General features: G+C 47.1%; 1 protein-coding gene across 1 annotated transcript in view; it reads left to right on the top strand.

Annotated features, from left to right (window-relative positions):
* Positions 1-9231: 9231 nt before the first annotated feature.
* Positions 9232-18711, top strand: part of LOC147736581 (transcobalamin-1-like) — a 216571-nt gene continuing 207091 nt past the window's right edge. Inside the window, exons 1-4 of the mRNA XM_086952645.1 lie at positions 9232-9292; positions 9342-9491; positions 14546-14683; positions 14833-15008. Of these exons, the coding sequence (XP_086808771.1) occupies positions 9232-9292; positions 9342-9491; positions 14546-14683; positions 14833-15008 (525 nt within the window). The remainder of the gene's footprint in view (positions 9293-9341; positions 9492-14545; positions 14684-14832; positions 15009-18711) is intronic.

The raw sequence follows: 18711 nt of genomic DNA, 5'->3' as shown, positions 1-18711 counted from the left end.
GACACAGAGAGTGTCCCCCGCCACACCTTACGAGGAATCATGTGTGACCATGCAATCGTGCACCCCGGAACCCTTCTCGCCAGCCAACTCACTATGGATAAAATTAACTCGAGAAGTACTCGTCGACCAATTGTCACCAAATCATTGCCCCCAAGATGCACTATGATTACAGACGGCGGTGACCTTGTCCGCCCTAATAGTCCCTCCATAAAACTTTGAAACTGGTCAATACAGAGCCCGCCCCTTCCGTGGAAGGTCACCCTGTACCCGTATTCCCCAGCCACGTGAATCATGTCACCTGCTTTGAATACGTCCGCGGCGCGCCTCACGTATGAGTGGCCAACGACCCACACCACTCCTCCCTCAGCCGGTGATCTTTGACCGCTGGTCCCCAGGTGTCGGGTCAACTGCACAGTCCGCCCCGCAAAGCCTGCTCACGAAACTGTAAACCAAACAGAAAACAAGAAGCGTGAGTGCATGACATTAGCTTCACAACATGTGCAACCGCACATACCTTTTATAACAATTCGAGGACCAACGCCCCAACTGTTTCACTTTTTCCACACTCAGACCCCTGGCTGTAGCCTCTGTATTAGCCCCTATCCGGAAGGAGTGGGTCCCAAAATCGCCCGGGTTCAAGCCCGCTGCCGCGATTGCCATTGTCAACACCCGCTGAAACTGAAACCTGCTCAGTGGGGTGGCGTCGGTATGTCTCAGCAAGCTTCCCCTCCATGATGCCGCCCTCTGCGCTAAATAATCCTCCACGCATTTCACTGGGCACATGGGGGACCCTAGCAGGCGCTGAACAACCACACTGTCCCCGATCGCTCCCTGATCGGTTTTGGACCTGACTATTGTGACTACCATCTAAGCATGGGCGGAAAATCCGTTTCGCTCGCGGATTTTGCGGATTTTCGGTAAATTCGCAATCCGCGAGATTCGCGAATCTCCCGCAAAATCCGCAAATCCGCGAGCAGCGGATTTTGCTCGCACTGTTCGCGTGAGTTCGCGGCTTCCCAGTACAACTTCGCGCCCCGCGAATAAGTGCAAAATTGCAGAAATACGATCTTAGCAAAACTGAAACTACTTACCAGGTTCAAAAGTTCAGGCTCATCATTAGTAGCCATTTCCTGTAGTGCTTCCTGAGGGGCCCCTCCAGAGTTCAGTTGCCAGTTGCAACTATTATGTGACCCTGCTCTGAACCTCAGAATAGTTACACATATGCCACAAAGGTCCTGAATTACAGCTAAGGGAGACAAGCAGGAGCCAGGCTGGAAGTTCAAATCCATTAATCAGCCCCTAATTCATTATTGTCAGTTGGGGCAGGGCAGGTGTTGTAACTAATTTTGCAACAATGAAAGCACTTAGCAAGTGCAAAAGATCACTAATCAGGAAGCACTAAGGAAGCAGGTGCCAGCTAAAAAAATATTCTGTGACACATTAATCAGCCCCAAATTAATTCAGGTCACTTGAGGCAGGGAAGGTGTGCTTGCGTTGCCACAATAATGTACACTGACTGGACAACCAGAGGGTGCTGTGATGAAACAGAGGGTGGCATGGGTGGGCCAGAGGGTGGCATGAGTAGTCAAATAGTGGCAGTGGTGACAGAGAGTGGCAGTGATGAAAAAGAGTGTCCCAAACAGGCTGGACACGTAGAAACAACAAGTTCTGGAAACTTGCGACCCGACAGGTAAGTTCGCAATTTGCGAAAGTGTACAAAACCCTCGCGAACTGGCAGAAACCCGCGCAAACACAAAAAAAAATCCGCAAATTCGCGAGAATTCGCGGATTTTGCGGATTGCGAGTTCGCAAATCCGCAAAATTCGCGAACGCGAGATTCGCAAAATTCGCCCATGCTTACTGCCATCGTATCACCCTTGATCTGAATGTGTTCTCGACACAGACCTCCCCCCATATCCTGCTTGTTCCTTGCTACCAGTTCGCTTACCCGCATGGCCCCATGGAATGCTAATGCAAAAGCGGCCCGGAACAGCACTGTCTCTGACTGCGATGAACATGTCGCAGGGAGTACGGACATTAACAGGGACAACCTTGCTAGCCCTATCGGGCGCCTCTCGTCCACTCTACGACCCTCAATGCGTTGCCACCCACGCAGTGCCTTCTTTACGAGAAAGGACGATGTGGGGTCCTGGATGCCATGAGCTTGTGCCATGAAGGAAATGGCGGCCCGGTGCCTATTGGCTGTTGCCACTGATCGGCCTGCCTGATGTAGTGATACTAGAAATTTCAGGACATACTCCTCCTGCCCCCACTGCTCCCCCTAGCTGAACCCAAAAATGACCAATTGGAACGGAACGCTCCTTCATATGCTTTCCTTGTTCTGGGTGCTAGACTCTCTCCCACGAGGTTTTGTAATCCGGGGCACCGAGAGACCAGAGAGCTTCGGGAAATGGTGCCGCCACCAAGTCCGCTGAGGGCAGATAACCCCGGAAGGCCTGCATGTGGGAACGAGAGAGTGCATCAGCCGCCTGGTTCAGTACCCCAGGCACGTGTCTTTCCCTAAAGTAGACGTTTAGTCTCATACACAGCAGGACAATTTCTTTCAGCAATCTCAAAATCCATTTGCAGCGTGCTGCCTGATTATTGATACATTCAACCACGGTCATATTATCAGACCAGAACACCACTGTGCGATCACGCAACCCCTCTGGCCATGTGTTCAAGGCCACTAGAATGGGGAACAGCTCAAGAAACCCAATGTTACCTGTGAGCCCACTATCGTGCCACCACGCCGGCCATGTTTGTGCCGACCAGTGATTACCAAAGATGGCGCCAAAACCCACACTCCCTGCCGAGTCGGTCCACAACCCCAGCTCCTCGGAAGAAGCTGGTGGCTTGTTCCACACGACGCGACCGTTGAAATCCGCCAGAAATGCCAACCATATGCGCATGTCCTGGCGAACCTCTGCTGACAGTCTTGTGCGGTGGTGCCCTTCCTTTAGGCCAACCATGGCCTGTGCGATAGAGCGGGAAAAGGGGCGAGCCATCGGTATCACTCTAAGGGAAAAATTGAGCTGACCCACAGCTTGTTGTAGCTGATGGAGAGTTACTTTTTTCTCGCCGATGCATATTTCGAGCAAGGCCTTAAATTTCATTACCTTCTCCTTGGGCAAACGGAAGCACCCCTCCACAGAATCGAGCTCAATTCCCAGAAACTCGAGTGAAGTAGATGGCCTCACTGTCTTGCCCGGTGCCAATGGCACGCCAAATCGTCCCATAAGATCACAAAATTCCCTCAAAGCCTGTGCACATTCCGTGTCCCCGGCTGCCCCCAGAAACAGAAAATCATCAAGATAATGCATGACTTGCGTAAAGCCCGTGGCTCTGGTGAACGCCCATTGCAAAAAGGTACTGAACTTTTCAAAATACGCACAAGAAATGGAGCAACCCATTGGCATGCATTTATCCATGTAGTAACGTCCTTGAAACACAAAACCTAAGAGACGCTGATCCAGTGGGTGTACCGGGAGCAACCGGAACGCTGACTCAATATCAGATTTAGCCATCAGCGCTCCGGGCCCCAGGCGGTTCAACATGGCGACGGCTTCATCAAAGGATGCATACCGCACCGAACAAACTCCCGGGTCAATCGCATTGTTCACCGAAAGACCCCTAGGAGAGGACAAATTATGGATTAACCTAAACTCACCTGGGTCCTTCTTGGGGACCACTCCCAACGGTGAACAAACAAAGTTGCAAACCGGCGGGTTCCCATAAGGTCCCGCAACTCGACCTCGGGCCACCTCCTTTGCAATCTTTGCCTGAACTACCGCCGCATTTTGTTGAACCGATAACTGGTTCTTACACTGTGTATTCCCCTGAAAATTCCCCGCCGGGATGCGGAAACCATATGAGAAACCGTCTCGCAACACCCCGGCGGAGCCATGATCAGGGTATTCGTTCAGCCAAGGGATCATTGCCATGATGTCAACGGGAGTAGGTAGCGGTGCCCCTCGGTCGATATTAGACCTGTTTGGCCCCTCCTCTACCTCCTGTATCACCATTCTTGGCTCTGCACGAACTCTCTGGGTGTGAAGACTGCCCGCACCCTGCACACTCATGCCTGAACCTGCATGTCCCTTGTGGCCTAGAGCACTTGCCTCTGTTAAAGCTCCAACAGACCCCTTTTCTCCCCGAGTTCCCATTATTCTTTGTGGGTTGATCACTGCTGGCGCCTGCCCGAAAGGGTGCCGCCGAGTAATGGCGGGAAGGCTCCGCCCCATTCCCGCCAAACGAAGACGACTTTGTCGTGTTCGGCATAACCTGCTTCTGCCAGGAAATGGAGTCGAAACAATCCCACGTCAGGGATGAGTCATGCTCCTTGGCCTTACGAAACTTGTTATCATAACCCAGCCATTGATTACCTTCATATGTTTCATGAAATTCCATTATACGTGTCTGATAACAAGCCAATTCCTGCAATACCTCGGGCCTACGTTCCCCCATGATTGCAGTAAACATTCCAAACGCCCTGGCCCAATTAACGATCGTCTCTTCTACTCTGAAACTTGCCATTTTTGCACGCCATACACTAGGATGCAACAACTCCTTCTGATTTCTAACATGCTCTATCTCATAGTGATCGGTCAACAGTGAAAACATGTTCACATATTTATCAGCCCAAATCATTTCCTTCGTGGCCATTGGAATATGTTGAACCACCTTTCCCTCCTTGAGGGTAACGACCCTTCCCTCACCATTGGTAATGGCTGCTTACCCGTATCAGTAACTGGACCTGTTGTTGCTGTTGCTCCAACGCCCGACGCCGGTTGTTCCGCCGGAACCTGAGGGGAAACAAGAGGACAAGGTGCCTTCGCAGCATCTCTCGATTGCCGCAACTGCTTCATTATTAATCTGGCCTCCTCGGCCGTGTCCCCTGGTGCCTCGGCACCCCCGCTACTTTTGCCTAACCACGCCGCCAACTGGGCGGCCAGCTCAGGAGGCATATCCCCCTCGTTAACAGGTGTGACTACCACAGGGATCGGTTGTCCTACGTCCGGGATCGGGACTGGGGCCTCCACTGGACTGACCGGGCTCGCCGGGGGCGACTCGGGAACCGGTGCCTCCCCCCCTGTCGCCCTATTCCTGGCCCTTTTACCTCTCCCGGCAGGGACTACTCCCGGCAATGCAGGCCCGATGACCTTCTTCGGTCTCCCCGTACCATTCATTGCCGCCATCTGCTTTTTCATGTTCGCCATGTCTTTTACTAGCATGCGAAGCATCTGTTCGGTCCCGACCTTTTTTCCAACCTTCTTGCCAGGCATCGTTCTCGGATGTTCGACACTTGCTGCCCGACGAGGTCCTGGATCCAGAGAATCGGAATCACTGCAAAGAGAAACACAAAAATTAGAACGCTCTCAAAATTGGCTCCTTGTTCCGTCTAGGGCTCACATGCAACGAGGAGGTGCAGCTTCCAAGCACAGGAACAAGAGGATGCTTCATTGGATTGTCGCTCCTTTTATTCTTCCTCTGGAGGGCGTGTACCCTCCTCCGATCCGCCTACGAGGCGTGGTCAACGGTGTAGGTGTCTAGGACAACCCCTCTTGGGCGGGAAAAGGCGCGCCCCTGCTACGCCGCTTCGGGCATACCAGCCGAGACACGCCCCCCGTCCCAAGATGGCTTCCCGGGGGGATCAGGGCACCCTACCATACGTTCGGGGGGGACCGAGTGGTCGCCCCTTTCCATGAGTTCTTTGGGATAGAACACACACCAAGACACCCAAGGGGTGATAATAGGGAGCTGACCCTAAGACGTAGGGAGGCCCAATGGATTATGAAGATGCGGAGTGTAGCACTGGGCCTGAACATTGACCATGAGCTACACTACTTCCTAGGGAGCTAGGAAAATAAAGTGCTTAAACCATACACAAATATCTTATATGTTAATACATCAACACACATGTAAAACCACAAATGAACCGCATGCTTGTGTGTAAAAGAATGTAATAACATGGAATTTTGTTAGTAGATTAAGAAATGTGAAGGTAAATTTACATAACTGAATTTATGCTTGTCTGAAAGGCTAGTAACATGACCATGTACTGATCCTATATGATGGAGAGACTACTAGATCACGAATTATATAAGAACTTTACTCCCTCAATCAAGATAAGAGTATCTTACAAACTTGAATCACGGTCCTGGCCATAGAACATGATATTAGAACAATTTTTCTTTAATAACCAGACTCATAAAAAAGTGCTCTCTGATAGTATCTACTCCCTTCACATTAGGGACACTCCCGGGCTTAATAAGACCCAGTTATGCATAATTTCACGCGTAAATATCTGTTGTTTATAACCTTTAATCATGATTCTTAAACTAGCAGCTACTAAGCTCTAAACTATGCTAATAGCCAGTTTAGGATGCCATTTCAACAAAGACATTTCAAAATGGCCGCCGCCATAACTACAGACTAATAGGCACTATATAACACTGATTTTAGATAAGTAACAAAGATAAATAATTGGCGCTGCTATTTTTTAACTACAATGACTTTAGAAATAAGGACTGTTGTAATGACTTATAAACCGGGTTTTAATTTAGTTCACTCATCCATATAATTTCCGTTACATACAATTAATGAATCACGATTACAAAAGTTTAGCAAGCAAATATATAATAAGGTGCTTTTACTAATGTACACGATTTATTTCGACCTTGCTACAAAACGGTAGTTATACAGCAGGAATTGGCCAGACTATACGATTGTACTTAATATATTTCAATACACGCTAAGATGGCTACCACTTATACCGCCATCTCAGCTTACATGTTTACTCAGGTCACATGTTACCCTACTCCAATCATCGACGGGTAAAAACACGGAAGTATCTTGATTTAATTATGCGGCGTGTAGAAAGACCTGTAATCGAGCGGACATGCTGCTCATAAACGGGAGACTGCTCACAAGATAACCGAACTGGCGAAAGGTAGGCTTCTCACAAAGGTGCTTTACTCTCGGCACAGTGAGATGGTTAAACTTATATGTTTAACCACAAATAACAATTTTAGACTTATAATGGTAAACGTAGAATGGGAACTTGGCATGCTATATCGAACGGACGCGCGATGTTCATTTACTGATATTGAACATGAATAGGTTAAGTGAGTTACTCAATTTAGAATATACATTATGAAGTGCTCCGAGATATATATAGAAACTACTCTATCATTCTAACCGGGTTACTTTAGACAACAAACAAGTTCTAATGGGACATTTTCTTTTTAAATGGATAACAGCACTTCTGCACTATCGCACTTACTATTAATATTTAAACTTTCCATACACACCTAAAGACCTTGTAATGTAGTTTTGAGATACTAAAGTATCGATAATAATATCCTTTCAGCCATCCTGACGAAATTGGAGTCGTAAATAATCTGACAATTTACACTGATTACATACAACGGATGACCCCCGTAGAACCCCTATGCGGGTTGGAATTATCACTGCATATTACATAAGTGAGCTAGCTAAATTATTCATCATTTAAACTGCAACGATGGAGAATTATGGTTATTTATACACATTTTCATTTGCTATCCTTACATTGAAGAAATAACAGATCTGGAAATAGGTATTTCACGTTTGTTGAATTCCGAGAATCACCCATAATCATGCACAGACTGCTCTTTTAAAACTAGCGAATTACCATCCTTGACTATTGGTGTTGGTGTAGGGTTCAAAATAAATAAATAGTTGGCACTTTTGTAGATTCTCTTCACTACCAATTCACATCCGAATAGGATCAATCTGTCACCCGGTCTCTCCAAGTCATAACTGGTTCATAGACCTTCTGTAATTAACAGAGGTACATTCTGTGTTATATTTATATGAGGTTATGATACAATTTTCTTAAAGCTTACAATTCATCATCACCGTATCTATTGATTAACTGAATATCGTACCCTATCACGGTGTGGGCCACTTCTTTAACAGAAGTGATGATGTGTTATGTTTTTTCTGTTTTCCTACTATGGAATTTAAGTACATATACATATGGCGATATGTCTTTGTCCTTTTTCTTTAAATTATACAGCCTTGAAAAAGTCGTGGGTTACATTCCCATATACGACGAAACACGTGTCGGCTGTATGAGAGTTTCGAGTGAACGGAAATAAACTTGAACCTGAATTACAAGAACAAGAACTCCTCGTGACTATATTGGAACAACTGGTGGAAACACCTGCATATATAGCAATATTGTGATTTACGTGTGCTAAGGAGTGTTGTAGTAAAGCCAAGAGGGAGGGGCTTTCCAACTAGCATCAAAATTAAACTTTTGTCAGGATCGGGCAACGCTGGGACCTTCAGCTCATAGGGACTGGTCCAACAAAGTAGGGGGAGAGGTTGTTCCTCAAGTGAGTTGCAAAAAATTGAAACACCAGCTGCCAGAATATTGCTGGGGAGACCAGACCTCACTTTTATGTGCGGATTCCAGAGATGGAGCTGGGCACTTAAAAGGCGGCTATACTCTTATCTTTTGTCTTATGCTGGACAGGGTTGCAGCAGGCCACCAGTGTGGTGGTTTTGCAATGCAAGATTTTGAACTTGATTCTATGTTCTAGTTGAAACTAGTGGAGCTTTTTAGGGCCAGTGTTGGTAGTCCATTTTTAACAGGTTAATTCGGTATGTGGCTGCTTCACACTGGATCCTGCGGCTCCTCCTCATTATCTGTGTCTTTGGAACAATGATACAGCAAAGAAGGTCTCACCGACATAAAGACACGAAGGAAGAGCCAAAGAGGCAATGATTGAGAAGCAGATGGAAAGGAAGACACAACTATACACAGATATTTTCAAAGATCATGACAATTATTAAGGGATACATCCAAATAAGGAGACAGGGAGATTACTTTTGAAAGACAGATCCCAGAATTGAAACGGTGAGACAGCAAACACTGAGACATAAATTGGAAGTCAGATCCAATGAGGAGATGCATATACAAAGGCAGACACCTTGGACATACAAATAGCTATTGAGTAAGAACTAAAAAAATAGAGACGGTCGACTACTATCGAGAAACAGGTCCATGGACTGAGACATAGATGCAGCTATATAAAATCAGATCCAAATAAAGGCAAGGGAAGACAGCTGCTGAGGTCAACTGCTAAGGCTAATACACACGAATACCAAGTTAAACATAACCAAGATGAGAGAGAGAGAGAGAATGAGAGACATCGCCAGAGATTTTAAAAAAAAGGGATAATGATAAACATGCTAAAACTGACGAAGAAGGGACTGAATCAGAAGCTCCCGAAATGGACATGTTAAATGTTGTCTCCAGCAGATTAAGTCATATCATTCTTCTTTTGTAGACAAGGACTTCTCTTCAGGGCTGGTGGCCCTGTACGTGCTGGCTCTACAAGCTTCCTGCCAGAACCCCCGACAGGTTAGAGCTTTAAACTCCAGAATCGACCTGGTAAATATCCTGAAGAAGAAGTACCAGGATGAGCTAAAGAACATCGGTGAGTTGTGACTGTTTAGCTGCTCTTATGTACCCCAGCTTTCTCATTCTCTGTGTATCTAGATCTGTTCCCTCTCTCTCTTTCTCGCTGCCTCTACCCCATTTTTCCTCCTTCTCTCTCATTCCTAAACTCTCTTCTCTTTTTCTTCCCTCATCATTTTCCATTCATTCTCTCTCTCTCTCTCTCTCTCTCTGCTAAATTGGTTTCCACCTCTTACCTTTCCATCTCCTGACACACCATTTTCTCCTCACCGCTGTTCCTCTCCTTTGCTAATCTCCTGTTTGTCCCCGTCCCTTTACCCCTTCTTGTTTTTTCTCTACAAAACTTGGCTGTCTTGTCCTTTTTCCTCTTCATGCTTTTCATGTCCTATCTGTCGTCTGTCTACTTGCCACCTTCTCCTCTCACAAACCATTTTACCCTGACATCTCTTTCTTACCTGCCGTTACTCCATTTCATCTGCCTCATCTCTATAGCTCTCAACTCTGCGTTTTCCTGTCTCGTATCCCCACTAATCTATTTCTCCCGCATTATCGTCTGTCTCTCTCCTCTCACTGAGCTGCCTTCTCTCTTCTTGACTTTCGCAAGAAGCTGAAAGCCTGGCTTATAATAAAACCAGCATGGCTGGCCTCACACACCTGCTACAGAGCGCGTGGACACCCACACAAGTGATTAGCACGCTATAAAATCACCAATAACTACCATAGCGTTAGTGAAGAGTCATCAGGGAACATGAAAATCAGATTCTTGTGCTGAACAGGAAATCTCTTGTATCATTTTGTCTTCTTTTGTGCTCTTCACAACATAGTAAAAAGGTTCAACATCTGCCTTGCATATGCCCATTTTGTAACAAGAGCAATCCATATAGAATCGTACATGGATAGCGTGCCAGAAAGACTTTACAACCATTGAGAAAGAGTAAACCTGCATCACAAGGGTCAATCCGTTGATCTGCCCATAGGCATTATAAAACAACATTGTAAGCCTGTGGTTCAATCAATCAAGCAATCATTTGTAAAACGCACTACCTACCCGCGAGGGTCTCAAGGTGCTGGGGGTGGGGGGGGCGCTACTGATCGAACAGCCAGGTCTTGAGTATCCTCCTGAAGGTCAGCAGGTCTTGGGTCTGTCGTAGGCTCAGTGGGAGGGTGTTCCATGTCTTGGCCATGAGGTGGGAGAAGGATCTCCCACCAGTGGTTGTTCTTCGGATGTGCGGAACCGTGGTGAGTGAGAGGTCGGCGGAGCGTAGCTGGCAGTTGGGGATGTAGAAGGAGAGCCGTCTGTTGAGGTAGGCTGGGCCGGTCTTGTGGAGTGCCTTGTGTGCGTGTGTGAGGAGCTTGAAGGATATCCTCTTGTTGACGGGGAGCCAGTGCAGGTTTCTCAGGTGGGGGATGATGTGGCCGTGGCGTGGTACTTCGAGGATCAGTCGCGCCGAGGCGGTTTGAATGCATTGTAGTAATTTGATGAACTTGGTCGGGGCTCCAGTGTAGAGGGCGTTTCAGTAGTCGAGTCTGCTGCTGACGAGGGCCTGGATGACTGTCTTTCTTGTATCTGTCGGGATCCATCTGTAGATCTTGCGGAGCATGCGGAGGGTGTTGAAGGAGGAGGAGGAGACGGCGTTGACTTGCTTGGTCATTGAAAGCTTTGAGTCGAGGATGATTCCGAGGTTGCGTGCATGGTCAGTGGGTGTCGGGGCTGCCCCCAGTGCCGTCAGCCACCAGGAGTCGTTCCATGCTGAACGGTTGGAGCCGAGGATGAGGACCTCCGTCTTGTCCGAGTTCAGCTTCAGACGGCTGGTCTTTATCCAGTCGGCGACGGCCTTCATTCCTTCGTGGATGTTTACTTGGGCGGTGATGGGGTCCTTGGGGAGGGAGAGGATCAGCTGAGTGTCGTCGGCGTAGGAGATTATGTTGAGGTCGTGCTGTCGGGCTACGTGTGCGAGCGGGGCCATGTAAATGTTGAACAGCGTCGGGCTGAGGGAGGATCCCTGGGGTACATCGCAGATGATCTTGGAGGCTTTGGAATGGAATGGGGGGAGGCGGATGCTCTGGGTTCTGCCAGAGAATGAAGGAGGTGGTCTAATCCAGAGCCTTGTCTCGGATCTCTGCGGTGTGGAGGCGTGCGCCTAGTGTGCAGTGGCAGACGGTGTCGAAGGCGGCAGAGCGGTCTAGGAGGATGAGTGTTGCGTCTCGCCGTTGTCCAGCAGGGTCCTGATGTTGTCGGTGGCGGCGATGAGGGCAATCTCGGTGCAGTAGTTGCTGTGGAACCCTGACTGGGAAGGCTCCGGGATTCTGTTTTCTTCGAGGTATCTAGTTAGTTGTCTGTTGACGGGTTTTCTCAATGACCTTGGCCGGGAAGGGGAGCAGAGAGATAAGACGAAAGTTCTTGAGGTCTCTTGGGTCTGCCTTAGGTTTTTTGAGTAGGGCGTTCATCTCGGCGTGTTTCCAGATCTCTGGGAAGGCCGCGGTCTTGAGGGAGAGATTATTGACGTTGTGCAGGTCCGGTGCGATGGGGCTGCTTGCTCTGTTGAAGACGTGGTGTGGGAGTGGGTCTGACGGAGAGCCGGAGTGGATTGTGCGCATGGCCTTGATGGTGTCATCGATGCTCACGCTGGCCCAGGCTAGCAGGGGATCGTGGTCGATGGTACGTGTTGGCTAAAAAGAAGAGAGAAAATAAAGAAAACAAGAAAAGAACAAAAGCTGAAATAGTGTTCAGAATATGATTTACAACTGAGCGTGTGCTTGGGGGATTGATGCACTTATTTTAATGTGTACCCCTGACCCTTAAAGCATGTTGATAGAATGTGGTTAACTCTCTTCTCTTCAGCACTATTTGTAATATTGAAACTTCTGCTTCTTTTGTGCACACAGACCCTAGTGTGAACTATTTCTTCAGGGAGGTTGCCAACTGCCTGTGCTTAGGTATGACAAGCCACCCCAACCCCTCAACATTCCTTGCAGGGCCACCCCTACACCTGATAGGTAACCATTAAAATCCAGAACTTTTGTACCACTATTCTAGTTGGAATATTTCCACTCTATGTTTTACCATTGTTGTCCCCGTCCTGAGGAAAACCAACACTCATTAGGGTTGAAATGCATGGACATCTTTACTGGGCAACAGACACCTTTCGACATGCCAATAGGACAATGCATACAGATGAAGTAACAATGTCACCTCTAAGGAAAATCTAGTATACACCCCCATGATCCATCGATTCGTTCCAGGAATCCATTGATCTCTGAATGGACTTTGGGTTCCTGTACAATTCACCTTCCAGAAACCCACCACACACCACCGCACCCAACAGATCCCCCGCCGCTGCTGGAGCAAAATCACCGAAGACCAACTACACGCAAACCTCGCTCTCAGACCACCCACTGAACCATCCAACACTGACGACGCAGCCCACAGCCTCAGACGCTGGATCGAGGAGGCGCCAACAACCTCACCCCGCTGAAGAAACCCTCCCACAGAGACACCAGCAAGAGGGCCAGCTAGTTCACCCCAGAACTCCTAGCCTCCAAGCAAGCCTGCCGGAAACTAGAGAAGAAATGGCACAGTGAACAAACTCCGGACAGCCACACAGCACACAAGGATGTCATCCGCAACCACCTGATCAAGACGGTCAAGAGGACCTCCTTCAAAGACCGCCTCCACAAAAACGCACACAATAGCAAGGAGCACTTCAACATCGTGAAGGAACTCACCAACCCCAGCTCCAACACCAACCAAAGACACCATTGACTGATATTCATCAAGAATAAAACAAACAATTATGACTTTCCATGTAGAGAGAAATCTTTCTGTGGCCATTATGTTTTCCAGAAAAGGTGACTACCTTGGTTCTTCTGGATTCAATTGGTAACTGCTAGGAAAATCTTTAAAAAGTATGAACTTCAAGAGAATTCTGGATTATGATTGGAATCACATATTTAAACGTGTGTGTGTGTGTGTGTGTGTGTGTGTGTGTGTGTGCATGTGCGGGAGTGTGTGTGTGCGGCTGTGTCTCTGTGTCTGTGTGTGTGGGTGTGCATGTGTGTGTGTGTGTGTGTGCGGCTGTGTCTGTGTGTGTGGGTGTGCAAATGTATGTGTGTGTGTGTGTGTGTGCGCGTGTGCGGGAGTGTGTGTGTGCGGCTGTGTCTGTGTGTCTGTGTGTGTGCATGTGTGTGTGTGTGTGTGCGGCTGTGTCTGTGTGTGTGGGTGTGCATGTGTATGTGTGTCTGTGCGTAAGCATACTTGGAAACTATAGGGACTGACTTAGAGTTTTGTAGCTGGCTTGATCCATCACCATGTTACAAATATCCCATCTGCCTTATCACAAGTGCATTGTATCCTACGGTAATTTTAATATGGTGGACGGGATATCTGTCACATTCGGGCTTTGTGCCAAAAAGCGACTCCTCTTTGAAGCTGGAATGCTTTCATTTTTTTCTTACTTTGCCCAGTTTGCACGTGTGGTGCACTGTCAGTGGGAAAAGTTTTAAAATATGTTTTGTACTATAAAGATTGACTTCCAGTACAGAACCTATGCTAGGCATGATGCAGACACCTTTGCCGTTGCATGAATTTTTAATCAATATACGCCTTAATATGATGCCTGAGACTAGTAAGGTCATTATTTTAATTACAGATCTTTCCATTTAAATATATGTTGAAAATTTCTCCGAAAATCTAGAGCTCTCGAGAGCCAACATTTGATAAAACCAGTGTCTCACCACTCAACTGTTGCTATGTCTTTTCCCCCAAATAACCTTAAATATCCTACTTTCCAGAGCCCCCCTTAATAGCTCATGCATGTAGGTTCCCAACCCTTTCCCCTTCCTGACCATACCTCCCTTAAACTAGGTAAAAATGTGTCTAATGCAAAAAAGCCTGGAGCAGAAGTGCATTCTAAGATGCTCACCCCCTTCTTGTACCATCAGTTTTGGGGACAAGAAATATTGTACTGATCCCAGTAACACTGAGAGTGACTGTCAGTTACCTGTGTCAGTGATGCCTTCCTCCCTGCAGCCATGCACTCACATCTGTACTCTCATCGTCCCCTTCTCTCACAGATGTGAATCATCAGCCACTCTCTAATTACTACCAGATTGGCCTGGACATGATCGCGCTCTGCCTGCAGGATGTGCCCATAAAGGTGCCCGCTGACCTGGAAACCAGCAGTACTGATTTGGCTCATGGCTTCTCTGTTGGTGAGTCTAGCTTGTCTCCTGTGGCTGTGGGGTGGAGCCTGTCCAGTGGTCTGCATCAGAAGGGTCTGCTAGTCAAGCCATGCTTCAGGTACAGACAATGGATGCACTAACTGATCCAGTTCCTGAGTTGGGTCTACTTTTCATTACAGACACAGCTGCTGTTGAGGTCTTGGGCCTGACGTGTGTGGTTAAAAGAAAGGACCTCACCGCAGAAGAGAGGAAAGCCATCACACAGACCCTTCGCTCGCTGGTGCAGAAGATTCTGGATCAATACCAGAGCAATGGCGAGATTGGAAATATTTACAGCACCGGGCTAGCCATGCAGGTGAGACATCATCGATGCTGATCGATTGCCTACTTCCACTCTATTTAGACAGTGACCATCTCCACTGCTTTTAATGTCCCAGTTCCCAGTTCAACCATCTCAATCTCCTTTTCAACTCTTTTATGCACTTCCATAATTGGAACTCACAGGACCCTTTCTCAGTGCAGTCACTCAAAGAATGGAATGCCCCACACATTCATCCACTCTGAGCTCTCTACAACTATCTTGTCCCAGGCCCGACTCCGCTGCCTCGATCTTCTGCTCTCGTCAAGACAGGGGATCAGGAAAGCTCTTTTTGGGGTACCACCTGGTAGATCCCCTTAGCCCCAATAAGAAAAGTGCCCTTTTTGGAGAAATTGAGAATGGGCAGGTGTCTCTCACTCTTCCTCTAGTCTACTGCGTTGGACGGGAAGTGTGACGAGTTAGACAAACCTGCCAGTGATAATAAAGTAGACCTTATCTAGGAATCAATATGTACACACAGTGATTGATATTTCACAATACTTTATTTCAGTTACCAACCACAAATGTACAGAAGATAATTTCATCCGTATAAAACATCTTAATAAAAGTGCTGTGGCGCACCATAAATACATAAAACCAACATAAAACATGATCATACAATCTGTATCATCGACCATTTATTCGACTCCCTGTAAAAGTCACAAGGGTAAGACAAAACAATCTTAGTCCGTGTAAACATAGACAACCAAGGCGTGTGGGAAGGAACCAGAGCTCAAAGCAGGCCCTATGTGCGCCAACGCGGCATGAACCGTGTCCACTCTTTACTAAATGTGGGCAATTATGTTCTTGAACAGTAGCGTCACAAATTTTGCCTGGTGGTGGGATAACATAATCATTAAAAGCCCCCGATGTTAATAATGCGACGGGCACCCTGTTTGCTTTAAGGACCAAGCCCCTGGTCTCTCCATCACCAAAAGCTAGCGAGATACTCCGAAGACAATACATGGTTTTGTGTCATTTTTTGCTCCGCTTAGCATAGGAGGACAGAAGAATACATCTTGCTCTACATATTCCTTGCTAGCACCACAAACAGGACAGTCCCATCTACCCTGCTCGTCCTGGCGAGCCAAGCCCGAGGTAAAGGTGAGCAAAGGAAGAGTTCCACAACGGAACTGCAGATATAGTTTTCTGGCTCCCGGCGGTTCGATCTTATCAAGAAACCCTTCATTCTTAAACCCGACTTTCACTGCCAGGAAGGCATCAGATAGTGTGCTAAAGGTGACTTGAGACTGCATTTGATCCGATTTTGTACTGAGCGTAAAGCAGTTTGATGGTGTTCTTGCTTATAGACCCAGCTGTCAACGGTCTTCCCACAGGGACCCAATACCCAAGTTTCCCAAAGTATTTCTGCTGTATCCCTTCTAATATTTGCCTAATACCCATGTCTAACCTAAGAGGGAGCAGCGGGGTGTTGGCGGGAAGGCCTGTCAGTTGGCGTAAACATCTATATTCGACTATAGTTAGGGCTTTTGCATCTGTGTGCCCCCAGAGCTCCACCACATAGAGGGCTGCTCCCTTGGCCTGTTGGTTGTAAATTTGTGGTGCTGGAGACACTGGGCGAAATCTTTACCCACTCTGCACCTTTATCAGCCCTCCGGTATGTTGTTTCTTTTAGTCTACAACTATCGATTTGATGTCACCAGTCTAATTTCTCCTTAAGCATTAGACCTAGATACTCAAAGGTATGCGCCCGCTCCAATGGGGATCCCTTGATCTTGGGATTGGATCTCATTGTAGGAAAGGGGATAAGGATCTTGCAGCAAAAAGTGTCAAAGCTGTCCAAGGTCTTCTGTAGCCCCGTGGGTGATTTGGACGTTAGTTGGGTGTTGTCTTAAAACATAATTTCAAGGAACCTGTGTCCAGCAAGTTGCGGAAAATCACCGACACACCCATTCAGGTGATCAATCAGATTATTAACATAAATTGTAAAGATGGTGTGGGCTAGAACGCAGCGTTGCCTTATCCACCTGGTGACAGGGAAGAGGTCTGTCAACTCACTATGTTGACCCCAACTGGATGGGCATAGTTCTGCTCATGGAGTCTTATAAGATTAGTTAGTAGGCTTTTGGGGACACCCATGTCGGCCATTACTTGTCAGAGCTTCGTTCTTGGGATCAGGTCAAATGCTGACCTAAGGTCTCCAAAAACTATGTACAACCTCCCTCGTCCCAAGACCACTGTCTTCCAAAATAGCATTTGAAGGTGAAAGACTGGGTCAAGTGCACTTGCACTGTCCCTGAAGCTGGACTGCAGGGGAGTGCGCACTTCCTTAGTTGCCAGCCATTCTTGGAACTTTCCCAACAGAATTCTACTAAATATCTTTTGTGAACAGTGAATCAGGCTTATGGGCCTATAGTTAGCCGGGAGCGAAGGGCAGCCTTTTTTGTGCAGGGGAAAAGTTTCTGCGTATAGCCAAGTGGGGGTAATTGACACCCCATTCAATATCCCATTAAAGACAACTGTAATGTATGGGCCCTAAACACCCTTCTCACTAAGATAGAGGCCTTCTGGTACTTTGTCATGGCCTGGTGCCTCATTTGGGAATATCTTAGTGATAGAAGTTTTAACTTCTTGCAGCGTAATGCTGAGTGCCTGTTCTCTTTCATGTACATGTGTTGTGCCTACTGTTGTGTCACAACTAGTAGCTGCCACAGTGAGACTGGCCTTTAAATTCCAGTTGCAGAATAAAGGCTAGAAAAGTGAGTGCCCCAATCATGATATCCCAAACGACTACTGTTTACGTATAGTACATGCACTCACCTGTACATCTGTACTCAGTCCTTCACCTGAACTGAGTCTCAATGATCTCTCCCCTCCATTTCCAGTTATTTAGCCACTGCTTTCTTCATCAAGTCACCACAGATGTACTGGGTCATAATAGCTCTCTCAAGCCACCACTATTCAAGTATTTCTTGCTCTCACCAAACTAATTCTTTAGTAAGTATTTGCAACTCTCCTTGACTTAGATATGTGCTGGTGACTCATATTCAATTTCCTTTATTGAGGTTACCAGTTTACATGCAGTGAACAACCTGTTGGCGTCCACTAAACTAATTTCACAGTGCAGAGGACATGAGTGGTACACCACCACACTATGGGAGAAAATCTTTCTGGTTCAATAACAAGACATTTTTCTTTTTACAAGTGAGGTCAGCACATGAGTGAAGAACTTCCCTTGTGCCCCAAGATTATTGTTTTTTTATGGTAAACATCGGTTACATCACAGTGTTCACACCACAACATATTTGCAACTCGGGCATTACAGCGCAAGTCATGATGGAAAACATTGGTTACATTGCGGTGTTCACACCACAATACCTTTACAACTCGGGCATTACAGCGCAAGTCATGACAATGACTTGCGCTGGATGGCGCTCTAAGGAAAGGAATAGTATAATTTACCATTCCAACACCTTCCCTACTGTAATGTAGGCTGGAGTTGGAATAGTGAATCATACTATTCCTAAGTCTTGCGCCCTCCAGCGCAAGTTGTTGTAATGACTTGCGTTGTAATGCCTGCGTTGTAAAGGTATCGCAGTGTGAACACTGCGATGTAACATCGTATATTCTTTTTTGATCAGTGTGATGTGCAGCAATGAGATGTAACACTAAGTGTCGTTTAACGGGGAAAATGTCCTCTTTCCAGCAATACCTCTCCCTATGTTGTGTCGGGCCAAGG

This window comes from Lissotriton vulgaris, chromosome 1_2 (assembly GCF_964263255.1).
Source record: "Lissotriton vulgaris chromosome 1_2, aLisVul1.2, whole genome shotgun sequence".
Lineage (NCBI taxonomy): Eukaryota > Metazoa > Chordata > Amphibia > Caudata > Salamandridae > Lissotriton > Lissotriton vulgaris.
The sequence above is the reverse complement of the archived record's forward strand: the minus strand, read 5'-3'. Positions and strand labels throughout refer to the sequence as shown.